This window comes from Limulus polyphemus, unplaced genomic scaffold (assembly GCF_000517525.1).
Source record: "Limulus polyphemus unplaced genomic scaffold, Limulus_polyphemus-2.1.2 Scaffold251, whole genome shotgun sequence".
NCBI lineage: Eukaryota > Metazoa > Arthropoda > Merostomata > Xiphosura > Limulidae > Limulus > Limulus polyphemus.
The window spans coordinates 266,720-287,333 of NW_013665861.1; the positions used below are offsets into that span (position 1 = coordinate 266,720).

General features: G+C 31.0%; 1 protein-coding gene across 3 annotated transcripts in view; it reads right to left on the minus strand.

Annotated features, from left to right (window-relative positions):
• LOC106478801 (protein turtle-like) overlaps positions 1–20,614 on the minus strand; it is a 59,200-nt gene that overhangs the window by 18,656 nt on the left and 19,930 nt on the right. For 2 of the 3 annotated variants that reach the window (XM_022382469.1, XM_022382467.1), the window contains 9 exons: positions 14,435–14,545; positions 13,524–13,727; positions 12,890–13,186; positions 9,930–10,223; positions 7,678–7,965; positions 6,879–7,175; positions 4,886–5,020; positions 4,492–4,519; positions 2,436–2,527 (listed from right to left, as the gene is read on the minus strand). In XM_022382469.1, coding sequence (XP_022238177.1) covers positions 2,436–2,527; positions 4,492–4,519; positions 4,886–5,020; positions 6,879–7,175; positions 7,678–7,965; positions 9,930–10,223; positions 12,890–13,186; positions 13,524–13,727; positions 14,435–14,545 — 1,746 coding nt within the window. The remainder of the gene's footprint in view (positions 1–2,435; positions 2,528–4,491; positions 4,520–4,885; positions 5,021–6,878; positions 7,176–7,677; positions 7,966–9,929; positions 10,224–12,889; positions 13,187–13,523; positions 13,728–14,434; positions 14,546–20,614) is intronic. The other variant, XM_022382468.1, reaches the window with a different exon arrangement.

Sequence of the window (20,614 nt, forward strand, 5' to 3'; positions counted from 1 at the left end):
AAAGTATAATTGAACTACTAAATTTAAATTATCAGTTAATTCAATTTCAGACCATTTAAAATTATAATACGTAATAGTGGAGGCTTTCATTTGAAGTTTATTATGGATCTATAGAATAATTATAGAAACATCAGCGGCATATTCAGTTGCAAATATATTTGAAAACGGCATTTAATTTATTACAATACTGATATTGAGAAAATATATTTTTTTTTGTAAAAGGTTGTAGAATATTGCAGAGGATAAATTGAATTTACAAAATATAAAGTATATTCACTAGTTATGCCCAGTGTTACACAAGAAAAATAAGCTATTTGTCTATTAATTTTTAAATTATAATATGAATATATGATGTCATATGACAAATGTCTGCTAATTGTTTGTACGTTTACAGAATAAATCAGACAAAAAAGCAATTTAATTTCAATGTTCAAAAAATGAACGAATAAGATCAATGGAGCTAAAATAATGATTTTGAAATGGATATGGAATATCGAAGTAATTCAATTCATATCAAATGTATTCCTAGCAGTAAATACAAAGAAGGTGGTTGGCCTTTCATCGGGCATAAAACGCGCATGTTCATTTCTTGTGAAGCAATATTTCTTTTTACGTGGATTATTTAATATATATTCGTCAAAAAACAAGCACGTGAAACTGAAGATTTTCAGTTATGATCTATTGGGAAGATAAAATACATTTTAATGAAAAATACTTTTGTTGGTTTTACCACGACATGTACTGGAAGGGTAGACTGGTTAGTTTCATTAATTATTAATTATATTTTTTTATTTAGATTCGTCACTTTAGTGATTGTTCTTTAACATTAAGACGTTTGTTTGTACGAAGCGTTCCTACTTCAAAAAACAGTTAATTTTTTTCTAAATGTCAACAATTTTAATTTTTGTTAACTTGTCGTATTGATTGCGTTAAATTTAACTAAAACTTTTACTTCATGGAATCTGAAACAAAACAAACGTTCACGATTGCTACCTTTGACTTACAGTGTTGAGAAGTTAGAATATATCACGTGCTTCAAATGATCTATGGAGGTACATCTGGTAAACAAGAGGAGCAAGAAAAATGGCTTTCTTGTTCACATTATGATTTGTGGACAGTTTTATACGGGAAATTATGTAAGAATACCATATTCTTCACTACCATACGTTACACTTTTATCTATTTATATTCTGCAAATATTCTATTGAAATGTAGTGTCTATTTTGGCGTACGATATTTCAGTTTTGTCTAGAAGTTAAAAACTTAAACTTGCAGAGACGTTGTTGGTTTTTAGGGCAAAGCTGAACAATGGACCATCTGTGCTCTGTTTACTTCGAGGAATCAACACTCCAATATTGCGTTGTAAGTCCATCTCTAAACGTTCCTGACTTACCGAGGAGCAACTTTTAGAGGTGGGGTACTTCGTTAATAATTTTAATATCAACTTCTAATGACTTTATGAATAAGCCAAAGAAATAAAGGTATGCTAATATTCTACGTCTTGGCTAAGCAGTAAGCTTGATGGATTACAACACTAAACTCCAACGTTCTATCCTCACAGCGGGCACAGTGCAGATAGCCCATTGTGCAGGCTTGTGCTTAAAATAAACAAAAATGTGTAATCTTATTGCATTTTAAAAATATACATGATTATGAACTAGGAAAAGTATCGTTATAATCATAGAAGTTTTGGTTTTGTTTTATTTGTCATCAAGAAGTGTACGATTTGAAGCATACAGTTATCGTCAATCTTAGGATAGCTGATGACTTTTTGAAAAAAATTTTCTAAACTATTTATGTACCCAATTGCTTGTGGGTCCATAGATTTGTTAGTTACTGGTCCCTAATAACATATGAGACGAGTCACACAAACAAACGCAAACAAAAGTACCATCGATATTGCAGTTAAATAAATATATAGATGACGCCAGCAGTAACTGTTGGGATTTAACTGCAATATCGATGAAATGACTAAAACAACTGGGTAAAATATATAGATGACGCCAGCAGTAACTGTTGGGATTTAACTGCAATATCGATGAAATGACTAAAACAACTGGGTGAAATATATAGATGACGCCAGCAGTAACTGATGGGACCCAGTTGTTTTAGTCATTTCTTTAATCCAGTATTATAATAGGGAAAAACTAAACTTACTCAATTGACCGCGCTAGTAGTGAATGACATAAAAACAAGTCGGCAAATTAAGTGTTAAAATATTCAAAATTAAGTTGATGTTTTGATGATACTCGCTATATCATTATGAGGAAACGTGGATAAAAACAAAATTCGACATGAACCTTTCTAAATGAAAGAAAAGCGCGATAAATGTTATTCGTGTATTTGATTAAGAACGTGAAGAAGCTAGCACTAAAGTGCAAAAAGTTTACAAATAGTACATAAACACAGGCAACCCTGTATTTAATAATTATTACCTGGTATAACATCCGGGCATCTTTCTTCTTCTAAGGGTGACATTGTCTTAATTTCTCCAGTAACGTTTTTCAACGAGAGTCTTTCGTCACTGCTAAATAGTAAAATTAGAAATACATAAGAAAAAGTCTTTGCCGATGTGTACGAACTATGTTCACAAACTTGTATATGTGACAGGTACTATGCTTTGGTATAGCTTTCTGCATGTTCGAGGTCGAAATTAATAAATTGAAATACACTTGACTAAAACCATTTACTCACATCGAACAACCAAGTCCACTGGGAGTGAGCCTATTATACTGAAGCAGAGTAATTAGTGACACAGATGAACTGGACTACAATGGTACTGTAAACTTAATGAAAAACTTGTTATGCACCATTAGAAACTCATTATTGAAATATTGACGCTCTAAACTATCTGATTAATGATTCTCTGTATCTAGTTAAAAAAAGTGTGGAAACAGTTAATAGCCAGAAATGCACATTGGGAATATTCTGAAATTATTATTTTTTAAATCATACCAAATAGTCGTATGAAAATTGAGACACTATATTCTAATATATATATATATATATATATATATAAAATATAGTTTTTCTGATTACATCATTAAACGACAAGCGTTTGTTTTACAAAAACAATATGTATATAAGAACAAACGTGTGTTATATCATTATGATGAAACGTGGATAAAAATAAAATTCGACATGAGCCTTCGTAAATGAAAGTAAATGTATTGAGTGAGGTGAGAAAGCGGCCGGACTTTGGTCAGTCCTTAAGGGATTAAGGGATTTCAACATTCTTTGTCATTAGGTAATTATTAGAGGGAGCGGCAGCCTTTCTTCTTTAGTGCAATGGAGACGACAATCCCATCTATGATTATGAAACGTTATAGTCAAAACAGGTGTACAAGGTCATAGAGAAAGAGGCTTGTTCGGGGTGGGTTTTGAGAAACAAAAGACATGACGATCAATGAAAAAAGGAGACCGGGAGAACGAATAAACCAAGAGAGAGGTAAAAGAAGAAGTAATATGCTGCCAGCAAGAAACAAAATCTAGATCTAAATCTATGTGTTATTCATTATTCTAATAAACAGGCATTTAATAGAGTTATGTTTAAATTGATATGAGTCAATTCCTGATTGAAATAAGTACAAACCTAATAAAGTTGAAGGGAGAGCAAAGTGCCTATATAATACGATCGTAACAGAGTATTGTCAGAAGCGGTCTACAACAACGTGAAAGTAGTTTGTGATGACATATTATTTTTGATACTTATTTTTCCTTGAGCATAAAGCAAAATGATTCTAAATAAAATAAATATCCATAAAAATACATTATCAGTAAGAATACAATTAATTTTCTACTTTTGTTTCTTTTGACAGAGTGTTTTTATAAGACTTAAGTCATGTTTACTACAGATTGTTTTATTGATAATGTTAATAATAACTCTCGCGAAGTAATACCCATAAAAGGTAAATATCGGAAGAAATAAGCATATAAATAAAAGCATGTTTTTATAAACATTGAATTCAAACATAAAACAAAATATTCAATCATTTATATGTAGTACTTAATCAAGTTTTATTTTATTCAAAAATAATTAACAAAGATTTTGTAAGAGCTTTTATCCACCAGTCATATATATATATATATATATATATGTGTGTGTGTGTGTGTGTGTGTTGTTATTAACTAAACATTTTTAATGAACCTTTAGGGTTCAATTCTATTTATCCCGAAGGAAAATATATTATTACTCAATTATTGAAATTTGAAACATATTTGATGTTAATTATAAGATCTCAAATCTCTGCATAAGAAAGGCTGCAAAATATATCATTATAATGATCTCGCTATCATAAAACTGTTGAACCGAGAAATCAAATTCAAAAACACTAATAACAAGGAAACTCTTGTAAAATCAAAGTACCAAATGAACGGTTCTATTACACTTGAAATTAAAGCTCACGGCTTTCAGCATATAGACAGCATATAAACCAGAACATGCATTACTCATTCAAAGATCACGTTGGTGTAAACGTTGACGTAACTTACCCTCTGGTAATTTCTCTATGACGATTTCCTGGGATAAGAAAAAGGAGCATGTAGATAAATTATTCATAATCAAATAAATTTGTTTCACTCTAGTTTAGGGTTCAGTTCTTGTTGGTTGTTTGTTTAAATATCACCTTGTAAGAGTATTCTTTAATATTTATATATAATATCATTAACTCCTGTAAACTCAAGAGTAAAATATAACAGTATTATATTCTAAGTTTTAATTTACAATAATTTCAAGATGAAAACTAAAGTTAATTCTTTAGAATTTGAAGCAAAGTATTGAGAATATTTCTTAAATTTTTCTTGTGAGGATAACTATTAACGTTAACATAACCACAACTGATAAAAATGATTGTTACGTCTTAAGATAATGAAAATAAACTCTTACTTGCTTTCCTGGAAGAGTGAGTTCGGAGTCGTATGTGAATAACAATGATTATAACAAGAAGAACAGCTATCAAGGCAACAAAACTTGTTCCAATGATGACAAAGAGAGGCCCAAATGGGAAATTCCACTGATTTTCTTATAAGACACACACACAAAAAAGCAAAAACACAATTAATAAAAGGAACAGAAATATAAATGTTGGAGGTATCGCACACTCTATAAAATTTAAAATTCAAAAACAGCAAAAATGGGATAGAAAAAAAAATGCATTATTTAAAAACAACGTTTCGCCACTGTTAACGTGGCATCTTCAGGTATTCAGCACAATTGTACATTCAAAACGGCATACCTTAACAATAGATTCCTCTCTCTCACTCTAAGTATATATATTGTGGAAAAGTGTATGCGATATATTGTACATTTCGGAAACTAAAATCATCTGATAAAAACCATGCTATTAACTTTAGAAACAAAGTAATATTAGATAACAGTTCAATTGTAGTTATTATCAATAGAAACATACAAGAATTAATAACTAGAGAACTGAAACATAAGTATACAAAGAGTTTTAAAGCAACTAAAGAGTTAATGATTATGTGCAAAATAGATTTTATTTTTGTAATATTTCACTTAATTTCTTTATTAGATTTCTACCTAAAGAATAGTTTCACCTTTTTGTTATAATGCCTCGGTCGAACAAACATTGTCTGGTTAACGACAAACTTTGTGATATTTTACGAAATTCTCAAACTATAACTAAGGCGATAACTTAATGAATGAAGGTTATAAAGTATTCTAATCATGAACTGGAGTTGATTACGCTTCTTAAACTAGTTTAGTGGGCCTTATCTGCTAGTTGACGTTTGGTTCAATCGATCAAAGGGAGGGATTCAGTAGGGAGGAAGAAAATCTATTTAAATTTAAGTTCCAGCTAAGCTTTTCGTAACCACCAGTAATTTGTGGATTTTACTCCAAAGTCACAAGACAATTTTCTTACATTATCTAATCTAGTATCAGCTTAGAATCATGCATCTAAAGTCAAATTAAACACGCAGTAATTATTAACACTAATGTTCACACTGATCGAAATTTATACGATAATTTACATTCATCAGTTTTACCGATCCCTGATGGTTTATTTGAAAACCTAAGTATTTTGCAGCCAAAGAAATAATATATATATATATATATATAATTAAGTTCTTGAAATTATTTCTCAACTTGTACTAGAAAAAAATTTACAAAGTGTTGTACCGAAAACAGAAAAATCTTTAACCTTATAATATTCTCAAAACTTCGACATAATAAATTGGTAGATGTTTTTCGTATGTAGATAATGTATAGCGTTTTAAAGAAGCTAGGGAGGAACATTTTCAGGTCAATGACAGGATAGGTATATAAAGTATAAATAATTTCCATTATCATTGAAACATGTGCTGTTCAACATCACATTAACCGTTTCTTACGTCATAAGTGGGAAACTATTTTGAATTCGAAGTAGGATGGTAATACACCAAGGTAGGTGAGAATAAGGACATGACAAAACATGACGTCATCATTTTCCTATCTTACTGTCAAAAAAAGCATAAAAAAGGCAAAAACTTTCAACTGTTTGTGCATAAAATATTTTAGTTGGTTTTACTAAAATTTCGGATACTAGTTACTGTAAAAAAAGTTTTACTGTACGATTGTTATTTAAAATTAAGTTGAAAGAGTCACCGGAATATAGTTTCAACAAGATTGAGCATAATTTGGCTGTGTTCATGGCTGAAAAGATTGATACGTAATTTTTTCCCAATTTTTTCTATCGCAAAATTATTATTTTTTTCTTTCTGTAGTTAATACCAATGATGCTACTTATTGGAAGGTAATACTTTGTATTGATCTGGTTGAGTAGAATATTTTCTCCTGTGCGTTTCAACAACTGGTGAAAGGCTAACTATTGGAAGTTAAATACTTTACTCAATTCTTTCGGAAATCTTATATTACTTACCGTCGTTTCCAACAAGATTAGATAGAGTATTTATTGTCATGATCCAGTTTTCACTTTTACCTTCAGAATTCACTGCATAAACTATTACTTCGAAGGAAGCTTTATATGACAGATCGCTTAGAAGAAACACTGGTACATCTGAAGTTAAATTTGCTTCTATTGTTTCCAAATTTTTATCAAGAACTTCCAAGACAAAGTGTTGTTTCAGTCCTCCGTGATAACCTTCTTCACAGGCAATTTGGATAGAATTCATTGTTACGTTTTGTACTCGACAGTCACGTGGCTTGTCTGGTGGCCCTAGTAAAAATACTTAGTTTTAAAACGAAAATAGCATTCCACATTTGTTTAAACTGTTTAGAAATAATAATAAATCCATATACTGTTCAAAAATACGCTTTTTTAGCAAAACGGACAGATGTAGATAAGACGCGATGAATAGATACAAATATTGATAATTGAGTAATTAATGAAATAAAGTCTCATGTTAGAGTCCTGAGAATTTGGTAAATGCGTGTAAAATGATACAGTTTATTTGAAATGGAATAATAATGGGAACACATAGGAATTGGTTGCTTGCAATGTGCTTTGCCTTATATTTGGTGTAATATTAAATACACATTATCTGGAGTGATATTGAATTGAACTCATACTTTATGGTATGGTGCTGTTGACTGTGTATGATTTTGAGCACATAATGTGTGGTGTAACAACGATAATCCTCCTACTAGTGTGATATTGAACACACACCTACTTGTTTGATATTGAACACATAATGAATGGTGTGATGTTGGTAACTCACCTACTGGTGTGATGTTGAACACACAAGGAAATTTCTGTGAGCCGATTTCATTGCTGGCCCAGCAAAGCAGTGTACCGTAATCTTGTTCGTTTCGAGGAGTAAAAGTTGCTCTGCTTCGGGTTAAATGACTTTCAAAGTCCACTATATCTAAAGTTTCGTAAGTATTGTTAAAACTCCAGCGGAAGGAAACATCAGGGGGTTCTGCGTCCACTTGACAGACGACATGAAGAGGCTCATGGACTGCTACTCCAAAAGACTTTATGTGTGTTGATATACATATAGGAGGATCTGCAACACATTAACATTTGAGAGAAATGTATGTGTTTAATTAAATGTATTTGAGCAATATTTGTTTTAGTAACTATTGCTCAATAAAAACAAAATGACAGTTTAACTGTATATGAACCATTAGATATTGTAAAGACTCTTAAGGAAGTTACAGAGCAACAGGATAAATCTTTAAGATATTCCAGTATTCATGTTGATGGTGTGCAATCGAAATTCTTATTAAACGCGTTCACGGGTGGGACAGCAGTAAGTTTACGATTTCCTAAGGTGGACAGAACAGATAGTCTAATGTGGCTTTTCTCTAAAACAAACAAAAAATATTATTAACATTATATAAATAGGAATGGAGGTTGCGAAATAGAACAATAATGAGTTAACTTAATGGAGTAAATTGAAAGTGGTATGCTATTAAACACTTATCTAGTTATAGTTTAGAAACTAGATGTTTGAATTCTGTGTTTTTTGGCTTCTAATATAAAGCTAAATAGAGACATAAGAAGACAGATTGCTTTGAATTTTAGAACTATGAACCGAATAAATGTGTAAATGTAAATTGCTCCAGAGACATATTTGTCGTTTCATATCTTTAATATCTTCTAGCTTTAAAATATCATTTTTATACATACATTTATGATATTAAACAGATATACATCTTAGAAATTACGGAATATGCATAAAAGAAAATTTTGTTTGTATATTTTTTCGATCGGAATAAATTTATATTTGTTTTTGCTCTTATCCTGATAATATATTGTTGATTTAAACGAAAAGTGATAAGTAGGTTATCAAGGTTGATTTCTAGCTCATACACTATTTTAGGAAAATAGTAAGAATGGTTCATTTTTTCTCTGTTACCAATTGAAGATCTGTTAATAGCATTGTAGTGTTTTTATTATAAGTTTTAAGTTACAGAACACGTATAATTAATGTTATCGTCTAGATAACTGTTAGTTGCGGAGGAAACCGGTCCTTCACATCTAAATAAGAATTTAGTTTCTAAGTAAAGACGATGAGAACAAATAATTATTTCATTAATTTCTTCAAGTTAACGAGAAAAAAAAGATGGAATAGAAAACTTAAAAAAATCTGGACTTCTTGCTAATAAATATAAAAATATAAAAGTGATTTTCCTCAAGAAAAGATGTTTACGCAAAGACGACAGATCTGATGTGAAAATGGCTAAAGCATGCGTTAAATATTTCCATCTAAGAAATTTTTAACAAACGTGATTCATGTTGAAATATATGAAAGCAATCAATTCTTAAACTATTTCATTTCCAAGGTACTCTCCCAAATGTAATGTGAACAATGCTGTCGTGCATAAGCATTTCATAAAAAAAACACCTTTAATTCGAATTCATGTAATCTTTACTTAAATGTAGATTACGGAATAAAATGCTTTATACGCTAAACACTGTAGCATTTTATAGTTTAATTTTATGGTATAGATTTGATTCTTATTTTATGTAAACAACAATGCATAATATCGTGTAGATAACTTGCAGTTTGATACCTTGCAACACATTCCATACCTAAGGCAAAGATGTCGGAAAACGTGTATGAAACTTTTTTTTTTCATTATCTAATGCTTAATTCTTGCAATTATTTTCTGTAGGCTATTTGTTTAGCAAAATCACGTTATAACATGTAATATTAGCATTTATATAAGGTAGATCTCATCTTCTTATTCAAATAGAAGCTTACAAAAATACTATGTTTTTATGGAATTAATTGCATGTAATGAACACTGAAGAAAATTTTCAGTTTACAATTCCTCTGTCTGTCAGTTAATAATGGATTCCATAAAAAATATGTTTTTTAAATACGCCTTGGGAATAAATGAAAAATTATAATTTTTAGTCTTTATAAGTTGTCAAATTATTAACTTGGTGAACATTTAAACCATTTCTTCCTTGTATTTATACTAAAAGAAATCAAAGAACAGTATGAATGTTTCTAAGTACATTGTACTCGAAGAAAAAAGATGCCACTTTCCCCTTTTCCTTCACTATTGGTTGCTGTGCAGCTATAGCGCCCCCTTCTAGAACGGCTGATGTCTTTCAAAGTTAATGTATGATTGTTAATTAGAATTCCTGCTGAGCTGTTGGGATGGAGCTCCCCTCCTTCAAACATCCAAGAAATTCCTGTTGGCCGAGGATTCGATTGAACGAGACATTCAAAATAAACATCAGTATCTTCTGTAATTGATTGCGATTTTTTGGACTTACCAGAATACCGCAGACTAACTAATGGAGCATCTGAGTGAAAAAAGAAAGATTTTTTTTTTGTAATGAAACACTTCCAAATATTTCATTTTACAAACTGATAATTTGATGGCTAGCCTAACTGAGGTACGTACTGAAAAAAGAATGCACAACTGAACACTTTAATTGTAGAAAAGTATAACATATTGGTACTAAAGCATTGCCATTTATATGATAATGATAGTGTCACTAAACTCTGATCTCTGTCTTGGCTGCCATTGTTGAAGTAATCCACAGATGTTACTAAATACACCAAGTGCTCATTTTTAATTAAAAATAATATATTGGAGTGAATATAACAAAACACATTTTTTTATAAAGATTATTGTTCAACGTATTATTTTTCATACTTTAAACCCTTAAAAGTACTAGAATGAATATCGTAGAGACAAATCTACATTTTGTGTTATTAGTCCGAGATTTAAAAATTCTATTTTGAAAACAATTCCAAATATAAAAATATAAATATCAGAAATGCAAATCTCATTTCGGAAATACATCGCATTGTCAATAAGCCTAAAAGATCGGTATGTTAAAAATTAACTTTAATGGCAGGAAATACTTACCATTAACTTTGTTCATATAAACTGGTTAATAACTATTTTAATAACCTTATTAAAACCTTATATCCTGTTTAAGTAAAAATTTCAGTTGAAATTATAAAGTTCCGTGAATTCAATTACTTAATATGATAAATATTTATGCACATAATAATTTTATACATGTAGTTACAATGGCTATTATTATCCATTTTCAGACAAAACAAACCACATATGCATAAAACAGGAAATAGCTTATGAATATATTAGAAGCCTTCAGATTTCACAGGATAAAATAAATTTTCTTTGCTTGATTGTTGAAACCATACACTTTTAAATTCAGGTTTTTATAAGCATTAACTTTTGGATTTAGTGTGACTGAAGCCCAAAAACTTCATTCAAGAAGGTTTCGTAATATGTCAAGTAAATCTGTGATTTTTACGTGCACTATTATATTATTTTTATCAAAAATATATTCATATTGTTTATATTGGTGATCGCTGTAGTCATACTGAAATCGTTGTTAATCTGTTGATTCTAGTTGCTAATAAAGTACATAATGATGAATACTGCAGCAGTTAGAAATAATTACTCCTAACCGTAAATAGCATTTTTCACAAAACGAGTAATGAATGAAACTTTCATGTAAGAAACCAATGGCTTGTGGAACTGCAAAAGTGATTCTTTTCATCTCTAACTGATACAATTTTTAAACTATATTTAATATAAGAATTAACTGCTTGTAAAGTAACTGTGTGACTAAAGTTCCTTATGCTGCCAAGTGATAGGTTATTGTGTAGCGTAAGATCTTTGGATTTAAACTTAGAGAGGGAATAACGAGTTAGATATGATATTGTGATATAACTACAAGGTTTGCCACACAAAAACATATAAATCCTTATATAGGATGAAATTCCCTGTCATTTTGATCTAACTTTAGTAATCCTAATACTGACATAAATAAGTCGATTACACGGAAAATTAAATGAAGTCAAGACACTCTCTAAAGTAATTTTCAATATTGTGACAGTTTTTCTTTCCCTTTACTCTTTCTCTTTTACTCTTTTTCAACTTGTGTTTTTTTTTCACTTATTACTCGTTTTTTTTTCTATCTCCACTCCTGTCACTTGGCAAACTTAGGTGAGTCTTCGCAGGTTTGACGTATTGTGTTACACGGTTGTGAAAGAACCGTGTCTTCGACAGGCTGTTTTGCTTTCGGTTCGATAAGCTCGCTCACCATGTTTGAGAGGTAGCATGTTCGATTTGATCAATCCAGGGATTATTTGTTTTGTGTGACATCATAGGAAGCCCCTTTTCAGTATTTGTTAAATATCGGTTTAACAGTTTTTATGGATACTATAACTGATTTTGTTTTCTATCTTTAAACTTATAGAATATGCGAACAATTAACTACATATTTTGCGACATAAAATTCGTCTTACTATAGACGACGAAGCTATCAATAATTTAAAATAACAAAGAATTATTTCTCTAAAAGTTTCAATCATCGTTACATTAATAATTACTTAATATCTTTGCATGTTATAGTATGAAATATGGCAAACAATGAATAAATCTGATATTTATCTTATTATTAAGAAAATATGTTTAATATATGTTAACCTTGTTCAGACATTTGTTGGCTTAATTACCGTTAAATATTTTTATTAAATGGAAATAACACATAAAGTTTTATGATTATAAGAATAGGTAATTAATTTAGCAAAATAGATAGTTTTGGTATATTTTTCTATAATTTGATAAACAGGCGTAACAAGCAGCTGTACTTAACTACACTTGAAATGAAGTACCTTTATGAGCAACAAGAAATCCTGAATAATATTTACTTTCCTTAAGTTTTACAGCAAATAAAACCACAATAGAAAACGTATTCTTTAGGTAGAATATTCATAATTTGGGACATGACTATAGTCATTTCAGCTCGAAACTTAATTAAAATAATTAATATGACAGAAGTAACGTGTGGAATAGCACTGTAAATATACAAAACATATTTGCACACTTCTATTAAACCCAACAGAAAAGGTATTTATTATTGTAGAGAAGAAAATAAGTATATATATATATGTTAAAGATTTAAGATTTAATTTAATTACTTACAATGAACCTTCAGTTTTCGATCTTCCCGCAGGATTGTTCCTGGCATAAGTACATTTTTTGCAACGCAAGATAAAATTTTGTTGTCATCTTCAACAGTAGGTGTGAATATTAGAGTACTAATGGTTGAATTGCCATGATTGGTTACTGTAGTTCTGGCTGTCTTAAGCTCCAAATGTTCTTTCCACCATGTAATAGTTACCGGTGGTCGAGAACCAGCGCTATGACAGTTCAACTTAGTCGGTGTTCCTGCTGACAAGGGCTGTCGACCTCCCTCCATTTCCAGTAGCAAAGGTCTAACTAAAAAGAACATAGATTTGCTTCTAATGTTGAGATAGATTTAAAAACGTGAATAAGATTTCGACTATGGCTTTTATAGCTTATAAATTAACAGACATAAATTTTGATTACCTGTTTCTTATATGAGAAGATGAAGTATATATCATATATTTTTAGTTTGTCTCTCTTTGTTTACAGGTCAAAATGTTTAACAAGAAATAACCTGAAAGAATAGACATTAACAACTTACTGCTAGCTCTCTATCTTAACCAGAAATACAAGTCTTTAGAACAAATGTAGTAAAAAAGATTAGCGTTGCAATCCTACCGAACTTCCAAACTAGGAGTGTCGCACTTACAATTCATATCCAGTGTTACTGTTGATGAAAGTGGAGATGAAACTTTGTTATTAGAGGCACAGCAAGTAAATGCAGCCATCAGATCATGTCTACTTAGTGACGAAATTTTCAACTCATTGACAGTGAGCCCTTCATCTTCCAGACTGTAGTTATTATCTAGCACCACTGATTCTCTCCACCATGTCACTGCAGGCATTGGACTGCCTATAAAATACGAAATGTTTAGAGAAAAAGAATTGAGTCACCACGAACAACTTTTTATCACTCAGATCTAAAGACGTCATGATAAAACTTTTTCTTAGCGAATTTAAAACTTGTTTTTCTTTGTTGTTAGATATACCAATAACTGTACTTGTCATGGCTGTAAAATTATCAGATTTATGAAGTTATCATACACCTTTAAAATACCGAGTATTAAATTTACAATTATTACTAGATAACCATTATCTTATAAGTAATAATGTCTTACGTTTTCAAAAGCAATTGAATATGGAATTCAGTTCCTAGGAATATAACCATGCATTTAAATAATGACGAGACATATGAAGCTAGAATTGGAATTAAACGTACAACAGCTTTATAAATATTGCACCTAATAAAGCATTGAATAAAATGTACGAAATATATAAATATTGCACCTAATAAAGCACTAAATAAAATGTACGGAGTATATAAATATTGCACCTAATAAAGCACTAAATAAAATGTACGAAATATATAAATATTGCACCTAATAAAGCACTAATTGAAATTTATGAAACATATAAATATTGCACCTAATAAAGCACCAAGTAAAATTTATGAAACATATAAATATTGCACCTAATAAAGCACTAATTAAAAATTTACGAAATATATAAATATTGCACCTAATAAAGCACTAAGTAAAATGTTCAAAATTCAAGAGTTACCTCCTTCTACTTCACATTTTAGAAACAAAGATTCTCCTTCATCGTACGGACCAATCAAGCTCTTCAAAATTCGTCCGTTGTTGTCTTTTATCACAAGCTTAGTCGGAGGGGCTATAATAGATATTTTACAAATTACTAAACAATAATACTTTTACTTGATTATTACATTATACTTTTTTCGGTAACAGGTCATGTTATAAAATATGACCGCAAACTGTGAGCTTTACGAATGTGGTATACAATGTAATTTATGTAAACATATAATGCTTGGAACTTATTGAAATATTTTACTAGGAAATGTGTAAATTGTATATAAGATTGAGTCAGCAGACAGTGAAAGAATGTTGCGTAAATTTATTTACAAGTTATACGCTTTCCTCAAATTCGAGCGTTATATCTAACTATAGTATATAAATTATAATAACAATCATAAGTTTAATTCTCGATTAGCATTCTTAGTATATTTATAGGGGGGAAGTATTCACCATAAAACTTTTACAAGTATATGTTCTTTTTTGTTAACTAGACACAGTCATCCTGAGGGGAAACTGTTAATTATCGTCACTGCTAGGAGTACGACATCTATTGGCACATAAAGTTAGTCCAAAATCCCTTTTGAGATTTAGAGTTAACATAAGAAACTTTGTATTTATTCAAAAAGAAACTGTAAATCAAATGAAGTAAAGGTTTTAATTACAACTGCTTTTTAAACTTTTTAAAGTATGATAATTGTTTTCCTGTGGATTTAATTAACTTTTATTAAAGGGGTACTTCATGAGCATAAAAAAATAAAACTTCTTAAGTTAAAAATTATTATAAACACAGAAGGTTAATATTACTTTATATGAACGAAGTGTATATGCTAACGTAGTGTCGTGTTGCCGCATAATGCAAGCCATGGCGTCAAATGCGGTGTGTTGACCATTTTAACCACCTACATACAGAGGGTTGAATACGTTCAACAGAAACTGTATTCATGCTATTTCTTACGAAGACATATTGGTGGCGTCGCAGGACGCAACCCCTATAGAATTTTGTGGGATTGGATTATTTAAAATGGTGTTGGCAAACCGTCATTCTCGTACACTAGATGGATTATGTAAAACAAGCAGGGAGGAGCTGTATGCTTTGGACATGACTGCCATACGGCGGAGCATTTTGTAACGGATATGATTCAGGGCTATTATCAAGTCAGAGAGAGAGAGTGAGAGCATGACTGGATTATAACCACATACAGCGTATTCAACCTCTGTATTTGATTCGTATGGAGTTTTCAACCACTAGAAGTTCAACGCTACCACTTATGGCTAGAGCTTATGTGACACAACAGAAGAAACCAAAAATCATGGCAAAATATTTTGATAATATATCTATTAAGTCCACTAATACAGCTCGAATGGAATTTTGTGTCTTTGGATTGCTTAAAACTGATCTTAAAGCCAACGTACACGTACTATTGAAACTCTGTTGAACGTTTGTCAGCATTTATTGTCTAAGCTTGACATTGTTGTCTTGCCTAAAAGATTTGTTATATTGGAAATTGCAACAGTGCATAATCATGACCATTAGAGTGAGTACGATCGACGATGTAGGAAGTAATTTCAAAGGCAGCATAGAACCTAGAACATCGTTCTAATAAAGTATGATTAACCTAAAATGAAAAAAGACGGTATTTTCAAAACAAAGCTACGATCGTTGTTCTTGTCTCTCTGTTTTTAATGCACAGAGGAATGAATATTAAAAAAAGTCAAAGTTAAATGAAATTCATTTTTCATTAAGAAATTTAATTTAATACATGTCAGCCTGCATGTGTGACATGAAATAGTTAAGTAAGACATCGTTAAGATTTTTTTAAATATTCTTTTAGTCACTTAATCACGGATCAATGCTAGCTACGTTTGCTATGGAAAATGATAGAGTGGATAGGAAAGTACTATACTGCATATTCATGATCATATGAAGTTCTAAGAAGATCGATAAGATTATCATATACAAATTAATCCATCTAGAGCCTATCTGAAATACTAGTTCGATTTCTTTCGATAATATACTTTTTTATATATATATTAAAGAATATAATAATAATAATAGTAATAAGGATTTTAACTTTAACACATTATCACCCTAAGTAGACCAACAAAATGACTTTGATATGGGAATTGATATTATTAATAAAAATATTTTAATCTAATTAAAATTACTTTAATTATTCTTGCAAATAAACATTGAATTATTATTGTTCTCACAATCTGACCAACATGTAAGACAACGCAAATGATGCAAAGTTGACTGTGGGGATGCGTTATATTGTGTGTGTGTGGGGTGGGTGGGGGGTAACGTTTACTTTCATGTTTATCTGTTTATAATAATCACTTTTCTTACATTCTTACTTATAAGATCAGAGTGCATTGTTTCATCAGTTCTGTATCCTTGCTGTTAGTGATAATTTTGGCCCTGAGTTCAATAATATCTCACGCGGTTCGACCAGCTTAAGAGATTTAGGTTAGCCTTAAATCCGTATATTAATCTAATTACGGAAAATAACCTTCACAAGAAAATTATAGCAATAAAAAAGTTAGAAATAATAAAAACAGATATATCGAATATGTTAATAAATAATGTTAATGAAAGTAACATTAAACAGAGAATAGCGCGCGAGAGAAAATTATAGAAACTGAACCAATTGTTGAAGATTGGAATATGCTTGTAGCACTAAAAATATATCTAACATATACGAAAACACGTAAAAAACTTTCTTACGACATGCAACGATCATAGAAAATAAAACAGAACTGAAAGCAAACTATTCACAGTAAACATCTCGGAGGCTTATATATTTATATATGGCAACTCAGAAACGCAAAGGTGCTACCTCGTCTCACTTAATAAAATGTATTTTTAGATAAAAGGCTGATTTTAGTGTAAGGACTGCACTTACACAATGAGCAAAAAATAAAAAGCGCGTGGTTGACAAGACTGCACGAAGCAATGCTATTATTATCTGTAGCATTTCGAGAAATAACTTAAAAGAAATCGTCTACAGCTGAAACATAGTAATAACCGGGTGCATTATGTTATTTATAGATTACAGGAATTATATCTTTTTACAAAATACCGAATTGTAAATTCATTCTTCAGTTATATTTTCAAACGATTTTTAATATGGTGCTTGTATTTATTTAATAATAAATGTAAATTCTGAAACAATTTTAACAAGGTTAACAAGTGTTCTTACTTAATATTATATCTAGGCAAACTATATTATCAGAGTTCATATAAATAGTAACCTTTATTGCTCCTTTGTATAAAAACAAAACAAAAAAACAAACTTAAATCGTAATCAGCTGGGCGTGTCTTATTTCATGAGTTAGTTTTATGTTCATCGAATTCACAAAAAGCAAAATATTTATGTAGCTGATGAACTTATGCGAACTGAATCAGTATTGATGTAAAACACGACTTTCCCAAAGTAACTGTGTTGGTAAACATAATTTACGTCTATTATATCGAAGCTGATGCCTTGATAATAACTTTATATTCAACATAATTGTAATAATATAATATGTATATTCGCACAGACGTAATAATAATTAATTAGTTGAACTGGTCTAATTAAGTTGATCCTTTGTTATGGAAAATCCGCTTTAAATTAGCCTTGATAATTTAGTTGAAAATTACATTACACTAATCCAAGACATGTTAAAAGATGTTGTAATTCACTTACGACCACTTTAAAAGACAGAAAATTTGTTATACAGTAATGTATATTTAAATCTGAGAAAAGAAGCGCTGGGATACTTGTTTATTTACAATATACATTTTATACTGCAATGTCCATGTCGGTATCTGCATTTACATTCGTGTGTTGTGCATATCATCACATATGTTCGGTATTGCAAAGTCTTGCATTTGGCAAACACTTCAGTATATACCGACAACACATTTCTCTCGTTTAAAACTAATATAATAGTATTTTACACAAAATACTCTTTTTAAGTGTTTTATATTTTAGTATAAGCTAGTTTTATGGTCTAGTTATTAAATTTCTATTTTATAACATATGTTCACAGGTGAGAGGTACTTAGGTCTACTTCAATCATGTATGTAGTATCGACCTAATTCACAAAATAGACCGTTCTTTTACCTATTTTTCTCAAAGTAATTTAGAGAATTATGCAAGAGTCTAACGGCTATGGTTTGTAGGTTTGCGTAATTGTGCATAACTTTTGATGATGTGCTAGCTTCTTTATGTGTTTGGTTGCATATTCAATGATGGGGCGTATATATGTTTTGTAGATTTTTATTATATTGTCAGGTGAGGTTCCATGGTTTTTGCCTGTTAGCTTTCTTGCATAGTTTGTACGTTTCCAAATCTTTTTAATATATTATTTATATGTTTTAGAAACGTTAGCTTTGGGTCAAAGTTTAAACATAAAACTTTTGCCGAAGTTATGGTCCAGAGAAGTGGGTGGGTCTTTTTTATGTTTTGTTTGTCGTTTACCAACGAATAGTGAGACTGACCGTCACATTAGGACGTTTCTTGGGACGGGGATTCAAACCCGCGACCCTCATACTGCGAGTCGAGCGACCCAACCACCTGGTCATGCGGGCCCAAGAGTAGGAAGGGCTCGATCTGCCATAAAATAATGCTACTGAGACGATAACAAAACCATTCGTGCCAACTCTCATGGGTATAAGGTCTGGCATGGCTTGGTGGTTAGGGGACTGGTTCTGATCCAGCCCTGGGAGCGATATAATGTGACGATCAATCTCATATTTGGTGGGTGGTGTTGACTAGCTCTAGTTTTTCACTTCTAACTTAGCGACAGATAGTGCAGATAGCTCTCGAGTAAATTTGCGTAAACTAAACAAACAAAAAAGAAACTCACTGGCATACATATCTTTCCAACAGTCAATATGCCCCAAATGTCCAGTGTTGGACCTGAGACGTAAAGAAGACAATTTGCCAGACTTGACACTTGAGGAGGAAAACCTGCCACTTACAGCTGTTTCCACACCAGAAGAAGATGCAACGTGTTCCGTCTACTATCCACCACCATTACAGCTGCAAGTCAAGAAGTACAAATTGATTCATTGTAGTGTAGCGGGTGTTATCCATGTTATAGGAACAGTAGTGATCTTTTTTAATCTCTGAGAGGAGAGCACTATTAAGCCTTAGGAAATCCACCATAATCCAGTCCGAACTGGAAAAATCATACAAGTTACATGAATCCAGTCCAAAGACCAAGGTGGTCAAGAACGCAAATAACTGACAACAAAGAAAGCACAATCCTCTCGAGCCGTAGTTAAACCATCCTATAAAATGCTAATATTTAATAAATCAAAATCTGAGCCGACATTCCCAAGGGTACTGAAAGGAAGGAAGATGCCGTATCATAATCATTACAGACTCAGCAACCTCAAATCTAGAATTATCTCTATTTATGTGATGGCACATAATATTACCAACACCGGTGCATCACATAAAATACGTGCATCACATTCTTAGGATTATCCTTGCATAAAAGATAACCAAAAATGATAAATATTCCATTTCAACCAGGTGGAAAAAGAAGACTAGCTAAGGTAGTTGGAGCATGATCTATCCAGGGCAGAAAATACCTTCTGAAAGCTGGTTGGTAATAGGAAATTTATACTTGTTAGGAAAAAAATATATATATTGCTTCAGTACTATATAATATCCTGGAGTCTACAAAATCAGAACTTACACGTGATTCCACCTAAAAAAGAAATATAATTTCTTGCTGAAGTATAAGTAGCTTATTGCGATGACCGTAAGGTTTATTTTGTTTAGAGTATATGTATGTTACTGTGCATGTGCATGTAAAAGTGTGCAATAACTATCAAAATGTATATATATGTATATATTATGGCATGTTTTGAATATTAAAATCCAGCTTATTTTCGCTGCTGTTTTGATTCAGTAACTTTATGAGTCAAATGTCATTAGTATAAATGTAAATTATGCCTTAGTAGAATTTTGTTTAATTATGTGTAATCCTTTCTTATTTAACTCCTCTTGAAGTTTGCTTTGCAATCTCACTTGTTATAACTACTGAACCACTTTCATGATGTGTTTATTTCCTTTATGCACGCTACGTATATATGTTGGTTTAATCATTCAAGGTATGGATATTTTATTGTTTGTTTGTTTGTTTG